The following is a 24,868-nucleotide window of genomic DNA, read 5'->3' on the forward strand; positions in this document are numbered from 1 at the left end:
GGGATGTCCCGGCCCTCAAACACTCTCTGCTTCATTCGGAAGAATGCTGCACTCGCAGAGCTCAGGTGGTGTTGTATTTCAGTGTCAGTGTTGACTTTGGTGGAGAGGTGGCTGCCAAGGGAGCGGAAATAGATTGATAAACAAGCTCCTTGGTTTCCCTATGATGTCCCGGTCCTCAAACACTCTCTGCTTCATTCGGAAGAATGCTGCACTCGCAGAGCTCAGGCCGTGTTGTATTTCAGTATCAGTGTTGCCTTTGGTGGAGAGGTGGCTGCCAAGGGAGCGGAAATAGATTTATAAACAAGCCCCTTGGTTTCCCTACGGATGTCCCGGTCCTCAAACACTCTCTGCTTCATTCGGAAGAATGCTGCACTCGCAGAGCTCAGGCGGTGTTGTATTTCAATGTCAGTGTTGACTTTGGTGGATTTTTCAGAGGCAACGCTGATGGAATCGTTCCGAAATACAACCGTCTTAAAGGCCTCGATGGGTTTGTTAAGCTTGACTCCATTCGACACCCAGCTCCAAAGATGGAAAGCGAGCGAAATCTTCCCCGTGTTACCAAAACAAAAGCAACTTGTGGAAAAACCAGACAACAAGCCGAGGAGAAAGGAATCTGTAATTACACTCAAGTTCCCAACAACACTGAATATTTTCTATAATAAATAGGATTTCCACCCTTTTTGTCTCTGTTACAAAATTACAGAATACACTCGGAACACAACTTTGATTCTGATTCCTCTTATTTAGGTGTTTCTTTCCCCCTCTTGCAGGTACGGGCCAACTTGGGCCCTCTCTCCAGGTGTTTTGGACTGCGACTCCCACAATTCCTAGCAGACTATCGGGGAAGAGCAGGCCGCTGGGAGTGATGGTTGCTAGGCAACGCCAACAGGCTGCTGGGCCCAGTAATGCCAACCCACACAAACCCTCTCTCCCCCTCCCTTAAAGGGGTTGCTAGGCAACCCAACCCTCGCAAGTCTCTGTCTGTGTTCCTTCTCCAACACAAAACCCTCAAACACAACCCTTTCTTTCACACATTCTCAGCCTCCCGCTTCCCCTCAAAAAGGGGCCCGCCCTGGCCTAGCGAAGCCTACTGCGGGCTTTTCACACATCCTGAACCTCCATTTTTCAACTGGGGCAAACTATAACCCTGCTTTCCCTCAAGAATAAGGCAGTCAGGCCTAGTGAGGCCTACTGCAGGCTTTTCACACATTCCAAACTTCCATTGTTCACATGGGGAAAAGTGGAACCCCAATTTCCCTCAAAAAGGGGGTCTGTCAGGCCTGATGCGGCCTAGTGAGGCCTACTGTGGGTTTTACACACACTCTGAACCTCCATTGTTGAACTGGGACAAACTGGAGTCTCCATTTCCCTCAAAGCAAGAGCCAGTCAGGCCTGCTGCGGCCTAGTGAGGCCTACTGTCAGTTTCTCACAAATGCTGAACCCCCGTTGTTGAACTGGGGCAAACTGGAGCCTCCATTTCCCTCAAAGCAAGAATCAGTAGGCCTACTGCGGCCTTGTGAGGCCTACTGTGGAGCCAGTCAGGCCTATTGTCAATCTCTCACAAACTCTGAACCTACGTTGTTGAACTGGAGCAAACTGGAACCTCCATTTTCCCCAAAGCATGAGTCAGTCAGGCCTGATGTGGCCTAGTGAGGCCTACTGCGGGTTTTGCACACTCTGAACTGAGGCAAACTGGAGACCCAATTTCCCTCAAAAAGGAGCCAGTCAGGCCTACTGTTGGTTTCTCACAAACTCTGAACCCCCGTTGTTGAATTGGGACAACCTGGAGTTTTCATTTCCCCCAAAGCAGTAGCCAGTCAGGCCTATTGCGGCCTAGTGAGGCCTACTGCATGTTTTGCATACACTCCAACCCTCCATTGTTGAACTGGGGCAAACTGGAGCCTCCATTTCCCTCAAAGGATGAGTCAGTCAGGCCTGCTGCGGCCTAGTGAGGCCTACTGTAGGTTTTGCGCACACTCTGAGCCTCCATTGTTGAACTGGGGCAAACTGGAGACCCAATTTCCCTCAAAGCATGAGTCAGTCAGGCCTGCTGCGGCCTAGTGAGGCCTGCTGTGAAGCCAGTCAGGCCTACTGTCGGTTTCTCACAAACTGAAACCCCATTGTTGTATTGGGGCAAACTGGAGCCTCCATTTCCCTCAAAGCATGAGTCAGTCAAGCCTACTGTGGCCTAGTGAGGCCTACTGTGGTTTTTGCACACACTCTGTACCTCCATTGTTGAACTGGGGCAAACTGGAGACTCTATTTCCCTCAAAGTAGGAGTTAGTCAGGCCCACTGTCGTTTCCTCATAAACTCTCAACCTCCATTGTTGAACTGGGGCAAACTGGAGCCCCCATTTCCCTCAAAGCAAGAGCCAGTCAAACCTACTGTGTCCTAGTGAGGCCTACTGCGGGTTTTGCACACTCTGAACCTCCATTGTTGAACTGAGGCAAACTGGAGACCCAATTTCCCTCAAAAAGGAACCAGTCAGGCCTACTGTGGGTTTCTCACATACTCTGAACCTCCATTGTTGAACTATGGCAAACTGGAGCTTCCATTTCCCTCAAAGCAAGAGCCAGTCAGGCCTAGTGAGGCCTACTGTGGAGCCAGTCAGGCCTACCATCGGTTTCTCACAAACTCTGAACCTACGTTGTTGAGCTGGGGCAAACTGGAGCCTCCATTTCCCTCAAAGCAAGAGCCAGTCAAGCCTACTGCGGCGTAGTGAGGTCCACTGCGGGTTTTGCACACTCTCTGAACCTCCATTGTTGAACTGGGGCAAACTGGAGATCCAATTTCCCTCAAAGCAAGAGCCAGTCAGGCCTACTGTCATTTTCTCACAAACTCTCAACCTCCGTTGTTGAACTGGGGCAAACTGGAACCCCACTTTCTCTCAAGTAAGAGTCAGTCAGGCCAACTGCAGCCTAGTGAGGCCTTCTGCAGCTTTTTCTCACATTCCAAACCAGGCCCCAGACCCACACTCATTCCTATTCCCAGCCATTTCCCAACAATACTTCATTCTGCTCAGCGTTATCTTTCCTGACGGGATGTTTGCACGACAAACACACACACAAAACCCACCCAACCCCAAAATGGGAATCCTTTGTTTTGTGGCCGACTTATTTCTCGGTGTCCTTCAAATAGATAAAAACTTGTTTCGGCCCTTATTTCTTAATGAGGTAACCACGAGCTCTTTCCACAATGGCGATGCTTTCCTCTATCGTTTCAATCCCTCCGTCTTTCAGCCTTTGCTTTTGACACCTCAACATCTTTATAAAATCCTAGTTTCTCGGCAGCCATTTCCCAATCTTGTTGCCCACCCATACACCGGCATTTTGTGTCCAAAATATCTTTCTAAAGTGCATCTCAGCAATAATGAGGGGAAGATATATATACACACACACACGCTAAACCAGGCATGGGCCAACTTTGGCCCTCCCTCCAGGTGTTTTGGACTTCAACTCTCACAATTCCTAATAGCCTAATTCCCTTTCCTTAAGCGGCTGAATGGGGAAAGGAAAGGGTCTTAGGTTTTGTCATCTTGGAACTGGACCCTTCAGTGAATCACGGGAGTTGAACCAATTCACCTACATGGATCCCTGAATGATGGACAGAGAATGGAAGGGAATTGAGACAGAGCCCCACATCCCCCAGCAAATGCAATGAAAGGCAAGAGCTTCGCTGCAGCAAAGTTCCTCTCCATAAGGTTCTGGGCCCACGGAGAAGAAGACGGGAACCCTTGCACGGCACGCTGGTGACTTAAGAGGTGGCATTTCGGGGTTTTCCTGGACTCCGTGGCACAAAGGCCACTGCCTGGGAGATGCCTGGAAACTGTCAACGGACTGGGAACAAGCCACCGGGAACTGGGAACAAGCCCAGTGTCTGACCTCTGGAGGTGGCTCAATCCACACCCTCCCTGTCGCTCCATCTCTGCATATCTGGACAAGTGGCCCTTGGGTGCGTTTCCTATCCAAGCCTAGGTCCAGTCAGGTCAGAACCATGTCCTTGTTGCAGTGTTTATTTCTTGGGCTTCTAGGAGATTCACCACCAGAGGTTCAAGTCAGATAGAACAATGTCAGGCTCCTTCAAATGGTTTCCCAGTGTTTGTTGAAGACCCAAGTTCACGAAGAGATTGTCTTGGGGAAATCTGGAGCCTCCATGCAATCTTCTTTTGGAGAGCTTTTTTGAGACTTCGAACCATTTCCCGGTGTTTGTTGAAGACCCATGTTCATGCGGAGACAGTTTCAGAGATACCTGGAGACTCCATGCAATCCTCTTCTTCTAATGGAGAACTTCTTGTTATTTTGGAGGCTTCAGGCCATTTCCCGGTGTCTGTTGAAGACCCAAGCTCAGGTGGAAACAGTTTCAGAGATATCTGGAGACTCCATGTAATCCTCTTCTTCTAATGGAGAACTTCTTGTTTTTCTGGAGGCTTCAGGCAGTTTCCCAGTGTTTGTTGACAACCCAAGCTCATGTGGAGACTGTATCCAGGATATCTGGAGACTCCCATGCAATCCTCCCCTTCTTCTAATGGAGAAGACCCAAGCTCATGTGGAGACTGTCCCGGGTATATCTGGAATCTCTATGCAATCTTTTTCTTCTTCTGGAGAGCTTTTTGGAGGCTTTGGATAGTTTCACAGTGTATGTTTAAGGTCCAAGCTCATGTGGAGACTGTCCTGAAGACACCTGGAGATGCAATGCAGCCCTCTTCTTCTTCTAATAGAGAACTTGGATTTTTTTGGAGGCTTCAGGCCATTTCCCGGTGTTTATTGACAACACCAAGCTCATGCGGAGGCTGTCCTGAGGATCTCTGGAATCTCCATGCAGTATTTTTCTTCTTCTGGGGAACTTTCTGGAGACTTTGAACCATTTCCCGATGTTCGTTGAAGGCCCATGTCGCATGGAGACTGTCTCGGGGAAATCTGGAACCTCCTTGTGGTCTTCATCTCCTTCTTCTTCTGTTCCTTTTTCTGGTTTGATGCCTTGCACTTGGTGGACCCAACAGCCTCCAGCCACCGCCATTCCAGGACCCTCCGCTTTATAATCCATTTCCGTCCCCTTCCAGAAGAGGGGCGCCCAGTCCGCAGGTTTTCGCCCCAGGCGTGTTTCACGCGCGTGCGATCCCCGCCTTGTCCAGCTCGTCCTCCGAGAGGCTGATGTGCAAACGGGTTTCATTCCCGCCGCCAGCCCCTGAGGAGAAGGGCCATTTGAAGTCCAAGTTGCTGGCTGAGTCGCGCACCGAGCCCTGATCCAGGTGGGCCAAAAGGCTCTTGGCCAGTGGACCCCTCACCACCGCTCTGCCTCGCTCCTGGCTTGCATGCCCCCGGCTCAACTCGGCACGGCTTCCTGCTGTCCTGGCCTCGGATTCGGCACACGAGAGGGAGAGGACGGCGACACTGGTGAGTGTGGAGGTGCCGGGGCTGGTGGTGGTTTCTGCTTCCAGAGACGGGGAGGTGGTTTTGCTTGACCTCCTCCGCAGGGTCGGTGGGGGTGGGTTCAGCTTGGGGATGAATGGTTGGACCCTGAGGGGAGAAGATAGGAGAAAGGGTTAGGGCTAAGGCACTCGGAGCCATCGAATCTAGAGTTGGAAGGGGCCCACAAAGGCCATCCAGTCCAACCTCATTCTGCCCTGCAAGTAAAGTACAATCAAAGTACACCCTGTAGATGGCCACTCAGTCTCTGCTTAAAATCTCCAAAGAAGGAGCTTCCACCACACTCCAAGGCAGACAGTTGACATGCTTTCTGCTCCTTCTCCTTGCATGTTTGCAACGGGTAGAAGTTCAGAAGAACTCCGCAAATAATCTGTCCTTGCTTAATCTCGTGTTTATCTCGCCTGAGTTTTTAATTTGTTTTTACCCAGTTTTTCTTGTCCATTACATGTAGCTCGCCCATGTTATTGTGATCGTGTTTGTTGTAATTTTATATTGCTATGTTGTCTTTTGTTTTATGAAATTGCTTTATTATTGTTTATTATTTGTGTTTTCAGTTTTGTTTTATTTTATTTGTTGCTTTGGGCTTGGCCTCATGTAAGCCGCACCGAGTCCCCATCGGGGAGATTACTGCAACGCACTCTACGTGGGGTTGCCTTTGAAGACTGTTCGGAAACTTCAATTGGTCCAACAGGCGGTGGCCAGATTATTCACCGAAGCGTCATACAGGGAGCATACCACCCCCCTGTTGTGTCAGCTCCACTGGCTGCCGATCCAGTTCTGAGCACAATTCAAAGTGCTGTTTTTGACCTACAAAACCCTATACGGCTCCGGCCCAGTGTAGCTGTCCAAACGCATCTCCTTCTACATCCCGCCTCGGAGTTTAAGATCTTCTGGGGAGGCCCTGCTCTCAGCTCCACCTCTATCACAAGTGAGGTTGGTGGGGATGAGGAGCAGGGCCTTCTTGGTGGTGGCCCCTCGCCTGTGGAATTCGCTTCCCAGGGAAATTAGGTCATCGACATCCCTCCTCTCTTTTAGAAGGAAACTAAAAACATGGATATGGGACCACGCCTTTGGGTAATTTGGTAGACAGACAAAGGACAATGACGACTAGAACTGGCTAGGATTATGACAATGCGGAATGAACTTACGGATTTCGAGCTTGGCGAACGTTGATCACTAGTTTGGTTTTTATTAGTTGTATTGTATAATTGGATTGTTTTAATTATTTTATAATTGTTGCTGCTATGTATTTTATCTTACTATGTGTATTGCTGGCATCGAATTGTGCCTTTTGTAAGCCGCCCTGAGTTGAGTAGGGCGGGGTAGAAATGCTCGAAATAAATAAATAAATAAATGGAGCAGGGTACAAATAAAGATGATTATTATCATTATTACTATTATTATTATTATAAGTGATTTGAAAGGGAGTCTGAACAAACTGTCAGCTTCCTTTCTGCACCAACAGTGTTTTCTATGGAGAGATGCTTTGTTTCAAAGCTCTATCATCATAGACAAAACACCGAAGTTGTGCCGATACAAAAAAAAATTGGTACCCCCCCCTCATTATTTTATATACTACTATATAAAATAATGAATAAGCTTCTGCCTTCAAATTGCAAAGCCACCATTGCTGAAACCCAGTCTGGGCAATGTGCGCTGAATATGAACTTGGAAATGCCACCTTGGTTGGACAAGAGGCCCTCAGATGCCTCCTGCCAGCTATGGGAGCTACACTCCCTCACAGGCCTATTCCCAAACCCTACCTCTCCTCCTGCACCGGAGGGCTGGGTCCCTTGCCCTTTGGTGGCCCGGTCCCATTGGGCACGCTGCTGCTGTCGGTGGCCTCGGAGCCTTCCACGCTGCGGAGGCCCTCGGGCCCCTCCAGGGCCAGAAGGAGGTGCTCCTCGCTCCCCGTGCCGTTGGGCATCCCCTTGTCCAAGTTGGCCAGGTCCAGGTAGGAGCCACAGGCGTTCCGAAGGGCCACGGGGCTGCCCAGGACGCTGGCCGGCGTTGAGGCGGACGGCAGGCTGATTTCAAGGCTGTAGTGGTTCTTCAGGTTGAGAGAGAGGGACTGGGCCAGGGACAAGTTCTGTAGTGAACGGTCAACTAGGGAGAAAATGGGGAGAGGTGGAGTGGAGAAAGAAAAGGGGTTCAGCTTGGCACTTCACTCAAATGGACACAATGAGATCCCAATCTGACCTGATGTGGGAATGCTCAATCAACAGCGGTGACAAGAAAGTCCCGCTCTCCTGCCCCTCCGAAGACCTTCCCAAGTGCTCACCTGGATGCCGCAGCTGCACCTTGATCTCCAGCTCTTTGAGTTGCTTGACCAGCAAGGAGACGTGTTGAAGGAGGTCGCGGTTGGTCAGAAGCAGCTGCCGGACGCGGGCCTGAGCCTCAATTCGGGCCGTGGTCTCGGCGGACAGCTGGTCTTTCAGCAGCTGCACCTGATGGACAGCGGGTAAAGAGGAGACTTGAGCCAAAGAGGCCAAGAGAAGTCATGAAAACATCAGGTGAGGTTGAGGGAACCCACTTCAGCCCCCGTGGGAGTTGATTCCAATTTAAGGCAAAGGGATCTTTGAGTCTTAGTAGAGCACAAGCTGAAAGTGAGCCAACAGTGTGATGCGGCAGCGAAAACAGCCAATGCGATTCCAGGCTGTATCAAGTAGAGTCTATGGAGGGATGTCATAGTGCCTCTTTCTCCTGCTTTGGTCAAAATTCACCTGGAATAATCCAGTGTCCAGTTCTGGGCAAAACAATTCAAGAAGGAGATGGACAAGATGGAAGGTATCCAGAGAAGGGCAAGCCAAAGGGTCAAAGGTTTGGAAACCAAGCCCTATAAGGAATGGCTGAGGGAGCTGGGTCTGTTTAGCTTGAGATAAGAGAAGGCTGCGAGGAGACAGACGGGGCCCAGGGTGTATATTACACTTGGCATTACATAGGACAGGTCCAGCAATCAGGCTGACTTCCAAATGTCTCCTTCTCTGGATGTTTCCAAACAGAGGCTGGATGGCCATCCGTTGGAAGGGTTTGGGTTGTGTATTCCTGCATATGGTGGAAGGGGTTTGGACTGTATGGCCATCCGTCGGAAGGGTTTGGGTTGTGTATTCCTGCATATGGTGGAAGGGGGTTGGACTGGATGGCCATCCGTCGGAAGGGTTTGGGTTGTGTATTCCTGCATATGGTGGAAGGGGGTTGGACTGGATGGCCATCCGTCGGAAGGGTTTGGGTTGTGTATTCCTGCATATGGTGGAAGGGGGTTGGACTGGATGGCCATCCGTCGGAAGGGTTTGGGTTGTGTATTCCTGCATATGGTGGAAGGGGGTTGGACTGGATGGCCATCCGTTGGAAGGGTTTGGGTTGTGTATTCCTGCATATGGTGGAAGGGGGTTGGACTGGATGGCCATCAGTAGGAAGGGTTTGGGTTGTGTATTCCTGCATATGGTGAAAGGGGGTTGGACTGGATGGCCATCCGTCGGAAGGGTTTGGGTTGTGTATTCCTGCATATGGTGGAAGGGGGTTGGACTGGATGGCCATCCGTTGGAAGGGTTTGGGTTGTGTATTCCTGCATATGGTGGAAGGGGGTTGGACTGGATGACCATCTGTCGGAAGGGTTTGGGTTGTGTATTCCTGCATATGGTGGAAGGGGGTTGGACTGGATGGCCTTTGGGTATCCCTTTCAACTCTGGAAATCGGAGTGCGGTGGAGTCTCTTCTGGAGGTTTATGCTGGGATGGCCTGAATGGGGTCTTCCTCCATGTCTGAAGTATGAGATGACCCTTCCCACTTTAAGATCCCGAGTGTGTTTGGGTCTCCTTCTCTGGAGGTCTTTTAAAAGAGGCAGGAGTGCCTTGTGCCGGAAGTGCTTGAGACATGGATGGATTGGGCTGGATGACCCTTGGGGTCCCTTCCATCTCTGGATCTGTGACTGCATGAGTGCAAGGATCCAACATGATGCAGACTTACCTGGGCCACGGCCACCTGGGTCTGCTGCTGCTGTTGAAGGAGCTGGTGCTGGAGGAGCTGGAGGCAGTGCTGCGAGGCCAGTGGGGTGGCCCCCGAGGAGGAGGAGCAGGGGCTGGTGGGGCTGCCCAGGGGCTGTGCGGCCAGAGGGCGGAGGAGGGAGCCACCCTCAGTCTCCTGGGATCCCAAAGGGCAGGGAACACAAGGGAGCGGGTTAGAAATCCACCCCAGAAACTCCCTTTCCCCGTACATTCCCATGTAAACATGCACACATATTTGGGGAAACACCTTATTGGAATTTAGAACCACCACCCTGTAAGGTAGGGCATTTGGCATTTAACCAGCTCACAAGGAATCCTATGCAGCCTGGCTATTATATGTAGAGGAGGGGCAAACTTGACACAATGGAAAAATGGATTCAAGATCCAGGAAAGGAAATTCCATCTAAATATTAGGAAGAACATCTTGGCAATAAGACCTGTTTGCAATGGAAAATGCTGCCGGGGAGTGTGGTGGAGTCTCCTTCTCCAATGGTTCTAAAGCAGAGGCTGATGGCCATCTGTGAGGAGTGTTTCAATTGTGTTTTCGTGCATGGCAGAAGGGGGTAGGACTGGATGGCCTCTGGAGGTGCCTTCCGACAATACGTTTCTACAATTCTATAATATTCTGACTAAATCAATCAGGGGTACAGTTAAGGTTCAAGTGTCTTCTGACATTCCCCAAAAATTTGGGAACCACTGCCCTATAGGCCTAGCATAATCTATTGGTTGTCACTCGACTGCAACACCCATCACCCCCATCCAACTAAGGGAGGTGGTATCTGGAGTCTAGTGATGCCTAGCAGAATGGGGTCGGACTAGATGGCCCTTGGAAGTCTCTTCCAACTCTAGGATTCTGTGATATCCCAACTCTCTCCTGCTATGGGACCCAAAACAGCCAAGGCAAGCAAAGGCACTCCTCTTACCTGGCTGCTCCGGTCCTTCAGGTTTGGCCCCGGCAGAGAGACCCCCAATTCGGCCACTGCCAACGGTTGCTCAGAAGCCCTCCCGTCTGGCACTCCGGTCCCCTCCAAAATCACAGGAGCTCTTTCTCCATCCATCATGGCTGGACCAGCCAGATGCAGACCTTCAAAGGACAAAGGCAAAAGAGATGTGATGCTCCAACACAAAACTGGACTGGCAGAGCCATGTTTTTAGAATCCGCAGGAAAGCCTGAAGAGAGGGCTAATCTATTTTCCTTAGGGAAGGTATTCCAGAGCAGGGGAGCCACCACCGTGAAGGCCTCTCTCTCTCTCTCTTCCCCACCAACCATGCTTGAGACGGTGGTGGGACCAAAAGAAGGGCCTCCCCAGCAAATCTTAATGCCTGCGCTGGTTTGTAGAAGGAGATGTGGTTTTGAAGATAGGTTGGATCCAAAGCGTATAGAGCTTTATAGGTAATCACCTGCCCTTTGAATTGGGCCCGGAAACTTACCAGGAGCCAGTGGAGCTGCTTTAAAAGGGGGGTGGCATACACCCTAAAGCTCACCCCAGTTAATAATCTGGCTGCTGCTCTTTGTACTAGCTGCAGCTTCCGAGTCGTCCTCAAAGGCAGTCCCACGTAACTCAGGGACTGCACTTCTTTTAAAAACCCACTTTGTTATCAGCCATGACTTGGTTTAGCACACTATAAAGATAACAGAAGTGACCACAAAAGGCAAATCCTTGCAAGCGCGGCCCCAGTTTCCTCACCTTCTAGCTGTGGCTCCTCGGCCGAATTGTTGCTGGCCCCGTCGGCCTGGCCATCGGCGTTCTGCAGGGCGTGTTGGAGGCTGAGTTTGTGGCAGACCTCGAAGGCCTGGCCCACCGTCCGCACCACGCGCATGGCCTGGGTCTGGAAAGGAGAAGCTCAATTTCAGGAGACAGGGAGGAGAGGGGCCGGGAAAGGGGCCACCCAAAGAATGGTTGGAAGGCACCCCAAGGGCCATCCAGTCCAACCCCCTTCTGACAGGTAGATAGACACCATCCAAGGCCTCCCAACTCTCCAGGAGTTTCAAAACTCCTGGAGAAGGAAACTCCATCACACATATTGCCCTGCTGAACAGCTCTTACCATCAGGAAACCCTTCCTAATGTTAAGTATAATCACTTTTCCTGCAATTTGAACCCATTGCTCCATTGTGTCCTCGTCTCCGGAGCAGCAGAAAACAAGCTTTTCCACTTCTCAATGGTACATCCTTAATCATGGTTATCATGTCTCCTTCAGCCTGCTTTTCTCCAAGTTCCAAAGCTGTTTTTCAGAGGGATTAATGGCTTCTGGATCTTTGACCTATCTGGTCACCTTTCTCTGGACATATTTTGTCTTGTCCATCTACTTCTTGGGTTGCTTTGCCCAGAACTGGACACAGAGTTATTCCACGTCAACTCTGACCAAAATGGAACTGAGTGGTACTATGACTTCCCTTGATCTTATTTATGTATTTATTTATTATTTATTTAGAATTTTGTATACCAGTCTTCTCACCTCCGTGGAGGGACTCAGGCCGGTTTCCAACAACAATATCACAAGCAATCGTTTAAAAACATCACATTCCATAATACACTAACACATTAAAATACCAAAAATACAATCATATAATTATAATGGCCAAGTCGTCACAATAAAATCGTTGTTCATCACCATCCATCCATATAGCCACGAGTTATTGCCTCACTCGTCAAATGCCAGTTTTCCAAGCCAGGCTTTCACCTGTTTCCTAAAAGTCAGGAGAGAAGGGGCAGTTCTAATCTCCAGTGGGAGGGAGTTCCAGAGCCGAGGGGCAACCACCGAGAAGGCCCTGTCCCTCGTCCCCACCAGGCACGCTTGCGAGGCCGGTGGGACCGAGAGCAGGGCCCCTCCAGACGATCTTAACAATCTTGACACTATCCTCCAATGGATGCTGCCTAGAATCACATTGGCTTTTTAAACTGCTGCATCACACTCTTAATAATAATAATAATAATAATAATAATAATACTTTATTTATACCCCGCTACCATCTCCCAAGGGACTCGGTGCGGCTTACGTGAGGCCGAGCCCACAATACATCAATACAAGCAATAGCAATTACAATACGAAACAAAATACTAATACAAAGCAATTAAAATAAATCTCATACACAAAATAGCATAAACATTGAACAGTGGCACAAAACACGTTTAAAAACTATGGCTGGGCCAAATGTAATTAAGTTAAAAATAATGCTGGGCATGAACAAGATAGAGGAGGTGGGGCGTTGGGGGAAACGTACAAGCAGTCGTAAATCAGTATAAAGTGCTTTTGGAGGACATCATGCTAAGGGTTCATTATTCTGGGAAGGCACACTGGTACAACCACATCTTCAAGCTCTTCCTAAAGACTGCCAGAGTTGGGGCATGCCTGATGTCCTTAGGGAGTGAGTTCCAGAGTTGAGGGACCACCACCGAGAAGGCCCTCTCTCTCATCCCCACCAATCGCGCTTGCGATGCAGGTGGGAGCGTGAGTAGGGCCTCTCCAGATGATCGAAGAGATCGTGTGGGTTCGTACACAGAAATGCTGTCACGCAGGTAGGCAGGTCCCATATTCAAGGTGGCTTGTGGTTGACTAAGACTCCCAGATGCCTTTCATATTGACTGTTTTCAAGCCTGGTGTCACCTATCCTATCCAAGTGTAGTACCGTACACCTTTTCCCTGCGCCCCACTCACCTTTTTTTTGGATTTGAAGACGTTGCACCGGAAGGAGTTGTTGGTGCCATCCCTGGCGATGTAGCTGAAGATTTTCAGGTCTTGGGAGTCATGCGAGACGTAGAAAATCCTAAAAAGGAGGAGGGTGGGAAAGAGAAGAGAGGTGCACACTGAAAGTGAGGCATCATAGACACAATTTCCTCTATGTGGGGTGGTCTGAAGGACAAGAAACATGGAAAACCTGCCCACTGCCTCCTCAGTTCAAATCTCAGGTGCCACCATCTTTGGGAGTTCCCCATCTTTTTGGGCTTTAGAAATGAGAGAGTTTGGGCAGTCTGCTTTATTTTGGGAGGGAATGTATGTGAGGCAAATTACTCAGGAATGAAATGTGAAACTGTGGCACTGATGGGCTTCCTTCCAGGGCAAGTAGCTGGCCACTCAGGAGACTTCTTTGGACCCACTCAAAAGAATGGGAACTTGCTCGCCACCCCCTTTGTAAGTCCCACAGATTGCAATGTTGGGGATGGGGTTAATCCTACAGCTGAGATATTCAGAGTGGGAAATGGGAGGAAGAGGTGGGAAGCATCCAATGGAATGATCTATCTATCTAAAAGTCAGAGTATGTATGTATGCATGTTTATTTGTACTACAAGAGCCATTGATAGTTGAAGTAGACCTCTGTGGTGTCACTGGATTGGCTGTTGCTAGGTGAAGTGGCCCTCTGTGCTTTCCTGCATGGCAGAGGGTTGGACTAGAAGGTCCAACTCTATTATTCTATGACTAGCCATCCCCTGCCACGCGTTGCTGTGGCCCTGTCTGGTGATCTCGAAAATAAAGTAATGAGAAAGTGTTGGTTTCTAAAATATGCAATCTCTTGATTTATTTATTTTTTTGTCGTGTCAGGAGCAAGTCGCTTCTGGTGTGAGAGAATTGGCCGTCTGCAAGGACGTTGCCCAGGGGACGCCTGGATGATTTTGATGTTTTTATCATCCTTGTGGGAGGCTTCTCTCATGTCCCCGCATGAGAAGCTGGAGCTGATAGAGGGAGCTCATCCGCCTCTCCCGGATTCGAACCTGCGACCTGTCGGTTTTCAGTCCTGCTGGCACAGGGGGTTAACCCACTGCGCCACCGGGGCTCAATGTCTTGATGCTTGTGGATAAACGGTACTTCTTGTTGTTTCTTTGTCAGTGTTGACGTAGAGATCGTCTGGTTTGCCTACTCTGGAACTTGCAACATATCATTGTCCTTCTTTAGGAGTCCCTTTCAAATCTATGACACTATATCTCTCTCTGTGTGAATCAGATATATCTATATCTATGGCTGGATGGCCCTTTGTCAGGAGGGCTTTGTTTACGTTTCCTTGCCCTGATGAAGGGAGTTGGATTGGATGGCCTTAAGTATTTTCTAATGCTCATGGGGGTTCTGTGTGGGAAGTTTGCCCCAATTTTATCGCTGGTGGGATTCAGAATGCTCTTTGATTGTAGGTGAACTATAAATCCCAGTAACTACAACTCCCAAATGTCAAGGTCTATTTCCCCCCAAACTCCATCTGTGTTCATATTTGGGCATATGGAATATTCGTGCCAAGTTTGGTCCAGATCCATCATTGTTTGAGTCCACAATGCTCTCTGGATGTAGGTCTATGATGGCGAACCTATGACACGTGTGTCAGCACTGACACGTGTAGCCATTTTTGATGACACACAGCCGCATGCGGCCGCATACAGAGAAGATGGGGCCGCATCCCAAGAAGGACATTTCATCCTCGGCTCCTACACCAGCATTTTTCTATAATGCCAAGATATATGGCATTATAGAAAAAGCAGGTAAGTTAAATAATTAGTTTTTGGTTTATTAAATACAGTTATATATTACAATAATATATTTTTGTTATTAAACTATAAATATCATGAAATTATGGGGTTTTTCTCGAAGTGACACTCCACTCGAGTTATGCTCGGTTTTTTGGCGAGTATTGACACACCAAGCTCAAAAGGTTGCCCATCATTGATGTAGGTGAACTATAACTCCAAAAATCAAGGTCAATGCCCACCAAACCCTTTCGGGATTTTCTGTTGGTCTCGGGAGTTCTGTGTGCCACGTTTGGTTCAATTCCATCACTGGTGGAGTTCAGAATGCTCTTGGATTGTAGGTGAACGATAAATCCCAGCAACTACAACTCCCAAATGACAAAATCAATTTTTTTTAGTGATGGTCACTGCTTGGGTTAGTAGGTGTCTTGTGGCCCAATTTGGTGGCAATTCGTCCAGTGGTTTTTGAGTTATGTTAACCCCACAAATGAACATTAAATTTTTATTTATATGGATTCCGTGGTCTCACTGGGAAAGAAAGGTGGCATGTGGATAAGGTGAAAAGGGGAAGGAGCCACAGAAAGAGCCTGTCCACCATTGCCATGGGGACATAGTGAGGTGGGCCTCCTCAGAGCTGGAGAAGGGAGAAAGCAGGCAGGTAGTGGTTCCAATGACCCCGGGGAGATACATACACTATTGGTGGTATATTTTCCTGTTGCTCTTGTTATGTATCCTCAAGATGACTCTTAAGTTGTGGTGGTCCTAATGTAGGGTTTGCCTGGCAAGATGGACCTTTCAATGGTTGGGCATCATGGCCTCCCTCTGAGGCTGAGAGAGCATGACTTGCTTGAGACGACCCAATGGTTTTCCATGGCTGACCTGTGACTCGCATCCGAGTCCAGCACTGAAACTCCAACATTACAATGGCTGTTTGGAGAAAACGTGTAGCATGCGGACGCCCAAAGCAGCCGGATGCCCCAACATGTCAACATGTATTGGTTCGGCCATTTTTGCTCAAAGAGCCCAATGATTGCAGCAACTCACCTGTAAACAGGGTCGTGCATCACCAGCATCTTGCCCTCATCCCAAGTCCATTCTTTTCTCTAAAATGTAAATAAAGCACGTTTAAGAGTGGAAAAGCTGAGATCAACACTTCATTGAGATTTAACATTCATACCAGGCTTCAGAAGAGTGGACTGATGGTGGCTATGGCTTTGGAGGGTCTCCCTGCTTCCCTGGCTGGAATAACAGGACAACTGAGGTTTAAGAGTGATTGTCCCAGTCCCATCGCATTATACACCCGATAAAACACCTGCTACAAAACAGGAGCTTTTTTGTTGAGTTCCAGGGCCAGACAAGCAGATGGCGGAAACAGAAGAACGGCCTGCCTCAGGGGAGCGTGCTCACTCCATCCATGTTCAACATCTACACAAATGACCAGCCACTGCCAGAAGGGACAGAGAGATTCACCTATGCTGATGATCGTGCCATCACCGCTCAAGCAGGGAGCTTTGAGATGGTAGAACAGAAGCTTTCTGAAGCTCTAGGTGCTCTTACTGCCTATTACAGGGGAAACCAGCTGATCCCTAATCCATCCAAAACACAGACATGTGCCTTTCATCTCAAGAACAGAGAAGCATCCCGAGCTCTGAAGATCACCAGGGAAGGAATCCTACTGGAGCATTGTAGCGCACCCAAATACCTGGGAGTCACTCTGGATCGTGCCCTGACCTACAAGAAGCACTGCCTGAACATCAAGCAAAAAGTGGGCGCTAGAAACAATATCATACGAAAGCTGACTGGCACAACCTGGGGATCACAACCAGACACAGTGAAGACATCTGCCCTTGCGCTGTGCTACTCTGCTGCTGAGTATGCATGCCCAGTGTGGAACACATCTCACCACGCTAAAACAGTAGATGTGGCTCTTAATGAGACATGCCGCATTATCACGGGGTGCCTGTGTCCTACACCACGGGAGAAATCACACTGCTTAGCCGGTATTGCACCATCTGACATCTGACGGGAAGTAGCAGCCAATAGTGAAAGGACCAAGGCAGAGACATCTCCAGCCCATCCCTTGTTTGAGTATCAGCCAGCACATCAACGACTTAAATCTAGAAATAGTTTTCTAAGATCTACAGAGACACTCGCTGGAACACCTCAGCAAGCGAGAGTCCAAAAGTGGCAGGCTCAAACCCAGACCCTCGATCAATGGCTGATACCAAACAAGAGACTCCCCCCTGGGCACACAGAAAACTGGGCAACTTGGAAGGCGCTGAACAGACTGCACTCGGGCACCACGAGATGCAGTGCCAACCTCAAGAAATGGGGCCACAAAGTGGAATCCACGACATGCGAGTGTGGAGAAGAGCAAACTGCTGACCACCTGCTGCAACGCAACCTGAGCCCTTCTTCCACATGATGCACAAGGGAGGACCTTCTTGCGGCAACACCAGAGGCACTCCAAGGGGCCAGATATTGGTCAAAGGACATTTAATCAACTACCAAGCTTGCAAACTCTGTTTTGTCTGTTTGTTAAAAAATTGTTTAAAATGTAATACAGTTGTCTGGTTGATACTGACACGATAAATAAATACACCCGATAGAAATAGGAAACGGAGCTGCATTTTTGCTCCTCTGAGTTCTCAAAAAGATCCCAGGAGTTGTTGTCCGGAGAGCTTGCCGAGACTGTTAGTCTGAGTTTGACATTTTGGGCGGGAGGCGCGATTACGAAACCAGCTCAGACCTGCAGGTGTAAACCTGACCTGAATCCCGCGCTGTCCGTTGGAGCGTAACGTTCCCTGGGGCAGCTCTTGAGTCAAGGGAGAGGCACTCCTGTCGCCCCGGGAGGCCTTCTTGGAACGTTAATTATATGAGTGTTAATTATGCCAGCACCTGCTTCGCCAGGAAGCAACAAGAGAGAGGCTTTCTGTATCCTTGCCATCTCCACCCCATTGAAGCAACCGCCGCGGGGCAACATTAATTGTCTGTACTACTCAGGCGGTTCCTTTTCTCCATTCAATACGCCCATGTTTTTTTACAAATCTCAGCAGGTTGGCTGAGGACCGTTGCTTTCCGCTGTGCCGGGCAGGACGTCCCCATTTTAGAGGCATCGGAAGCAGTGTCAGCAACTGAGCCCAAGCCAAAAAATGCCCCTCACCAACTTAGGGACAAAGTGGAACATAGAATGCCAGAGTTGAGAGAGACCCAAAGGTCATCCAGTCCAACCTCCTTTCTGTCAGGCATAAAAAGCAAAATCAAAGCCCTCCCAACAGATGGCCATCCAAACATCGAAAGGAGGATCCTCCACCGGACTCTGAGGCAGTGAGTTCCACTGTTGAGCAGCTCCTAATGTTCTTCCTGATACTCAGCTTTCCTGTCATAGAATCCTAGAATCAAAGAGTTGGGAAGAGACCTCCTGGGCCATCATCCAGTCCCACCCCATTCTGCCAAGAAGCAGGAATATTGCATTCAAATCACCCCTGACAGATGGCCATCCAGCCTCTGTTTAAAAGCTTCCAAAGAAGGAGCCTCCACCACACTCCTCAAGGGGCAGAGAGTTCCACTGCTGAACGGCTCCCACAGTCAGGAAGTTCTTCCTCATGTTCAGATGGAATCTCCTCTCTTGTAGTTTGAAGCCATGGCTCCATTGCGTCCTAGTCTCCAAGGAAGCAGAAAGGAAGCTTGCTCCCTCCTCCTCCCTGTGGCTTCCTCTCACATATTTATGCATGGCTATCATATCTCCTCTCAGCCTTCTCTTCTTCATGCTAAACATGCCCAGCTCCTTAAGCCGCTCCTCATAGGGCTTGTTCTCCAGACCCTTGATCATTTGAGTCGCCCTCCTCTGGACACATTCCAGCTTAGAATCAATATCTCTCTTGAACTGTGGTGCCCAGAATTGGACACAATATTCCAGGTAAAGTGGTCTAACCAAGGCGAAATAGAGCATGGGGAGCAGGACTTCCCTAGGTCTAGACGCTATGCTCCTCTTAATGCACGCCAAAATCCCATTGGCATTTGAACCCACCCCTCTGAGTCTCTCCCAGGACCTTTCTGGCTCAAAGCAAGACATGGGATGAAATTGCAAGAAAGCCATTCACATTTTGGACTGGGAAAAGTGGGAGTTTATCCCCCGTTCCTCTCCCTCACTTTCATCCTGGGACAAAAAGCATCTGCTCAATGGACCGGGCCAGCCCCAGTGCCCCAATCTCTCTCAGCTTCGGCAACACATTCAAACCAATACGTGTCCCTCAATGCGACTCGTAACAACTCACCTTCTGTTTCTTCCAGAGGATGACTTTCACGCCGTCCACAGAGACAACAAGGTTAACCTTCTTCTTCTTGATGTTCTTGGCCTTGAATTCATACTGAGGGGAAGAAGGAGAGGAGAGGAGGAGTTTAGTGAGCTTGTCCATCAACACCATTTTGCCCTCACCCCAAGTCCATTCTTTCTCTCGGACAGGAATAAAACGGGTTCAAGAGGAGAAAAGTGTAAAGCAACTTTCCTCTGCTATTCAAGCTGGCCAACTGCAACAATTACACTTGCTTCAAACAAGGGTTCTTTCTCCTACCCTGGGCATTATTCCACAGGCATCTATACACTCCACTTGCCTCATTTCCAACAGACCTCTGAACAAACCCCTGAGGATGCCATGAGCCACAGATACAGGCAAAACGTCAGGAGAGAATGCTGCTGGAACATAGTCACACAAGCTGGAAAAACCCACAGCAGCCCAACATTCCATTGGCTCTTCACATTTATACCACGTTCCAGATGAGTGGACTGATGTTAGCTATTGCTCTGGAGGGGTTTCCTTGCTTCCCTGACTAGGAAATGGGCAGGATGTGTACGTTCAAGAGGCCGACATCCAGCCTCCCAAAAATGCTAGATAGATAGATAGATAGATAGATTTCAGATCCTGCCAAATTACTTAAAGCACACCACAAAACAAAATTGCAGCAATCCGGATTTGTCTCCTAATAATTCTCTCTCACAGGCAAAAATGTCCTTCTTCTATTGCTTTCCCACATACACCTTACTCCCTCTTCTTTCCTCCTTTCCTCCCTCTCTTCCTCTATTTTTCTCTTTCCCCCCTCTTCCCTTCTTTGTCCTCTTGCATGTTTTCACTTTCCCTTCCTTCTTTCTTTCCATGTGTTACCTCTACCTCCTCTCCCCTTCCTTCCTTCCTTCCTTCCTTCCTTCCTTCCTTTCTTCCGGGTTGTGTGTTCCATGTGTTACCGCCACCTCCTCTCTTCTCCCCTCCCTCCCTCCTTCTCTTCCTTCCTTCCTTCCTTCCTTCTGTGTTGTGTGTGCCATGTGTTACCATCACCTCCTCTTCTCCCCTCCCTCCCTTCTTCTCTTCCCTTCTCCTTCTTTCCTTCCTTCCTTCCTTCCTTCCTTCCTTCCTTCCTTCCTTCCTTCCGTGTTGTGTGCGCCATGTTTTACCGCCACCTCCTCTCTTCTCCCCTCCCTCCCTCCTTCTCTTCCTTCTCTTCCGTGTTGTGTGTGCCATGTGTTACCATCACCTCCTCTTCTCCCCTCCCTCCCTTCTTCTCTTCCCTTCTCCTTCTTCCCTTCTTTCCTTCCTTCTGTGTTGTGTGTGCCATGTGTTACCACCACCTCCTCTCCCCTCCCTCCCTCCTTCTCTTCCTTCTTCCCTTCCTTCCTTCTCTTCCTTCTTCCCTTCCTTCCTTCCTTCCTTCCTTCCTTCCTTCCTTCCTTCCTTCCTTCCGTGTTGTGTGTGCCATGTGTTACTGTCACCTCCTCTCTTCTCCCCTCCCTCCCTCCCTCCCTCCCTCCTTCTCTTCCTTCTTTCCTTCCTTCTGTGTTGTGTGTGCCATGTGTTACCATCACCTCCTCTTCTCCCCTCCCTCCCTTCTTCTCTTCCCTTCTCCTTCTTTCCTTCCTTCCTTCCTTCCTTCCTTCCTTCCTTCCTTCCTTCCGTGTTGTGTGCGCCATGTTTTACCGCCACCTCCTCTCTTCTCCCCTCCCTCCCTCCTTCTCTTCCTTCTCTTCCGTGTTGTGTGTGCCATGTGTTACCATCACCTCCTCTTCTCCCCTCCCTCCCTTCTTCTCTTCCCTTCTCCTTCTTCCCTTCTTTCCTTCCTTCTGTGTTGTGTGTGCCATGTGTTACCACCACCTCCTCTCCCCTCCCTCCCTCCTTCTCTTCCTTCTTCCCTTCCTTCCTTCTCTTCCTTCTTCCCTTCCTTCCTTCCTTCCTTCCTTCCTTCCTTCCTTCCTTCCTTCCTTCCTTCCGTGTTGTGTGTGCCATGTGTTACTGTCACCTCCTCTCTTCTCCCCTCCCTCCCTCCCTCCCTCCCTCCTTCTCTTCCTTCTTTCCTTCCTTCTGTGTTGTGTGTGCCATGTGTTACCACCACCTCCTCTCTTCTTCCCTCCCTCCCTCCCTCCTTCTCTTCCTTCTTCCCTTCCTTCCTTCCTTCCTTCCTTCCTTCCTTCCTTCCTTCCGTGTTGTGTGTGCCATGTGTTACCGCCACCTCCTCTCTTCTCCCCTCCCTCCCTCCTTCTCTTCCTTCCTTCCTTCCTTCCGTGTTGTGTGTGCCATGTGTTACCGCCACCTCCTCTCTTCTACTCTCCCTCCCTTCCCTTCCCTTCCCTTCCCTTCCCTTCCTTCCTTCCTTCCTTCCTTCCTTCCTTCCTTTCCTCCCTTCCTCCCTCCCTCCCTCCCTTCTCTATTAATTTCTTTCTCTTCTTTTTGCCTTCCCTTCTTTCCCACTCATACACATGTCACCTTTCCTTCCCAGTGGCATTACAGAGGGCCACCTCACCTAACCACAGCCTTTGTAGTCCAAACAGACAAATATATATACATACTTGGACTTTCAAATAGAAAGATGGATAGATGGATGGATAGATGAACGAATGGTGTTGGATCGGGCAGGACCCCCCAATGGCAAGTTATAGCTGTTCCTTCTGCCTCGAGAACAACCCCCAAACCCCACCACTGTGCCCTCTTGTGAACTTGGCCTGCGGCTCAGAACACGGGTGTCGCATGCAAACCACCTTCCACCTCCATATATACTTGAAGAACATAATTATAAGGTGGAACAGAGAGAAGCGGGCAGGCGAGGGTGAAGGAACCCGTCAACCGTGTGGGCAAGTGAAGCAGAAAGGGAACGGCTCACAACCCCCAGAGCACAGTGCGGGGGGGGGGGGGGGAAGCTCCTTTGGGAGATAACTCATTTGGAATGGAGCGGTTGGAAAGGGCAGGAGGGTTGCATTCCTTGCATTTTGGGACAAGGGACCCCAAGTCACCAAATCTGATCCCCAATGCGTGCTACCCATTTGCCTGTTCGAGAGAACCGTTGTTGTTTTGTGTTATCTTTTTGTGGGTTGAATAATATCCCTTATCCAAAACGATAAGTGTGGTGGAGGCTCCTTCTTTGGAAGCTTTGAAACAGAGGCTGGATGGCCATCTGTCAGGGGTGATTTGAAAGTAATATTCCTGCTTCTTGGCAGAATGGGGTTGGACTGGATGGCCCTTCTGGTCGATCGTAAACCTGACTGGGGTATAGGGTGGCAACCTGTGTTGGATGGGGTTACACTCCCCCTGAAGCCACAGGTCCGCAGTCTGGGAGTCCTCTCGGATTCATCGCTTACGCTTGAGGCTCGGGCGTCGGCGGTGTCTGGGAGGGCTTTCGCACAATTGAGACTCATGCGCCAACTGCGACCGTACCTCGCGAAGGCTGATCTGGCAGGGGTGGTCCATGCCTTGGTCACCTCTAGATTGGACTACTGTAATGCGCTCTACGTGGGGCTGCCCTTGAAAACGGCTCGGAAATTTCAACTGGTCCAACGGGCGGCCACCAGGATGTTAACTGATGCGCCTTACAGAGAGAGGTCAACCCTTCTGTTCAAGGAGCTCCACTGGCTGCCATTTATTTTCCGAGCCCAATTCAAGGTGCAGGTGCTGACCTACAAAGCCCTGAACGGTTTGGGACCACCCTACCTGCGTGACCGCATCTCCGTTTATGAACCCACGCGTTCACTTTGTTCATCCGGAGAGGCCCTGTTCGTGATCCCACCTGCGCGTTTGGTGGGGATGCGAGACAGGGCCTTTTCTGTGGTGGCCCCCCGACTCTGGAACACCCTCCCCAAAGATCTTAGACAGGCCCCTACATTGGCAGTCTTTAGAAAGAACTTGAAGACCTGGCTGTTCTGATGTGCCTTCCCAGAATAGGAAATCTCCAATACCAAGTCGCATAAGCACTTTATTAGAACTAAGATTGCTGCACACCGCACACTGCACTTACCCTATAATCCTTATATACCACCTGTCACATCAGCACTTTTAACCTTGTACCCATTACTCTGGCCCGGCCCAGTTTTACTTTGTTTTGGTGCATTGTTTATTGTTTGTTGTTTAATATTGCTTTAATTGTTTTTAATTTGCTTTAGGTTTTGTATTGTTATGTTGTGTATTCAGGCCTTGGCCTTTGTAAGCTGCATCGAGTCCTTCGGGAGATGCTAGTGGGGTACAAATAAAGATAATAATAATAATAATAATAATAATAATAATAATAATAATAATAATAATAATGAGGTCTCTTCCAAGTCTTTGATTCTATGATTGAGGCTAGAATTGCTTTGGATTTTGAAATACATCCATAATGAGATCTCTTGGAGATGAGACTCAAGCCTAAACATGTGTTCATTGCAGTTTCATAGGCACCTTATAAATCCATAGCCGGAAGGCACGTTTATATACAGCGTTCTAAATAATTGCATGCCTGAAACCAAGTTTGTGTAGGTTGAGTCATCGGAAAGGAAAAGTGTGACTTCTGAAGCATTCTGCAAGTTGCTTTCCACGTAGAAGGAACTTTTCCAAGCTCTGCTCTTGACCCAGTGCTGTGGTCAGCCTAAGAAAGGAGGGACGTTGAGTGAGCCCCCTCCCAGCAGAGCCCTTGTCGCAGGGACACTGCGGGTGGATGTGGGCAAAGCCCTTCAGAGCTACTAAATAATGCAAGGACCTTTCCCCCGTCTCCCATCAATAGCTATTTTGGGCTGCGGCACACCCCCCAAAGCCTCCCTGCACCAAAACTTCTTCCTCTGCTTCATGCTGCTGCAAAACTCCAAGAAAGAGAGAAGCCTATCAGCCTATGGGATGCCCCCCTCCATTCGTTGGGGGCTGCAGGGAATCCATTTCCAGCCATGCTGAGCTGGGAATTTCCCTCCTCTACCATTACTACCTCTGGCATTACTACCTGGTGCAAGTGCGGCGGCAAAAAGGCACCCAGAGAGACCCCACAGGGGATGCACCATCCCTCCACTCTCCTCTATCATTACTGTTATTATTACCATTACTATTGCTGCTGCTGCTAATACTCTGACAAAGCAGGGTGCCGTTGGCCTTTGCGGCGGTAAAGATAAGGCTTTCCCACTCCAGAATTATGTAAAACATATGCAAATCTTGATTTAAATAACTCAAGGAACTGAGCTCGGGTCACGCTGGCAAGGAAACGTTTCCTTACCACGCAGAAGTGTCGCCTATATAATATTTTAATATCTTTCTCCCTCTGAAATGCAGAGCAAAGAGAAGAGCTTGGAGGGAGAAGACGTGTAAATATTAGGAAGGATGTCCCATTGTGCTTGCAAAGGCTCGGAGGACACCGTGGAGCAAAAGTCCAAATGGCAGGAGAAGAGAGATCCAAGCATTAGGAGACTTGATTGAATGCAGGCTGCAGAGCTTGTCCGGGCGCCAAGGACAAAGGAGTGGCGCTGGCAACGGCGTCCTCCGCCCTCCTCGCTTGGCTGCCTGCGCATTAATGCGCTCCGGTCTCATGCCCTTTGATTGCAGGACCAGCGCCATTCCCTCTGCCGTTCTTCTGTGGGCAAGTCCTGAGTGGACAAGGTCCCACGGCGGGCAGTGTTTCTCCCTAGCCAGGGCAGGCGCATCCACATTGCAAAACACACTCAAACCATACGTTAGGTTTTGCCGCAGGCTGATATAATAATCCCGAGAACGCCC

The 24,868-nt window shown here is 49.4% G+C and overlaps 1 protein-coding gene across 1 annotated transcript in view; it reads right to left on the reverse strand.

Annotated features, from left to right (window-relative positions):
- Positions 1 to 597: 597 nt before the first annotated feature.
- Positions 598 to 24,868, reverse strand: part of LOC132763775 (carboxyl-terminal PDZ ligand of neuronal nitric oxide synthase protein-like) — a 41,210-nt gene continuing 16,939 nt past the window's right edge. Inside the window, exons 3-11 of the mRNA XM_060757588.2 lie at positions 19,157 to 19,249; positions 15,924 to 15,982; positions 13,090 to 13,198; positions 11,119 to 11,260; positions 10,354 to 10,514; positions 9,393 to 9,566; positions 7,709 to 7,874; positions 7,191 to 7,533; positions 598 to 5,517 (exon numbers count right to left, since the gene is read on the reverse strand). Coding sequence (XP_060613571.2) covers positions 5,103 to 5,517; positions 7,191 to 7,533; positions 7,709 to 7,874; positions 9,393 to 9,566; positions 10,354 to 10,514; positions 11,119 to 11,260; positions 13,090 to 13,198; positions 15,924 to 15,982; positions 19,157 to 19,249 — 1,662 coding nt within the window. The 3' untranslated portion in view covers positions 598 to 5,102. The remainder of the gene's footprint in view (positions 5,518 to 7,190; positions 7,534 to 7,708; positions 7,875 to 9,392; positions 9,567 to 10,353; positions 10,515 to 11,118; positions 11,261 to 13,089; positions 13,199 to 15,923; positions 15,983 to 19,156; positions 19,250 to 24,868) is intronic.

Source organism: Anolis sagrei, chromosome 11 (assembly GCF_037176765.1).
Source record: "Anolis sagrei isolate rAnoSag1 chromosome 11, rAnoSag1.mat, whole genome shotgun sequence".
NCBI lineage: Eukaryota > Metazoa > Chordata > Lepidosauria > Squamata > Dactyloidae > Anolis > Anolis sagrei.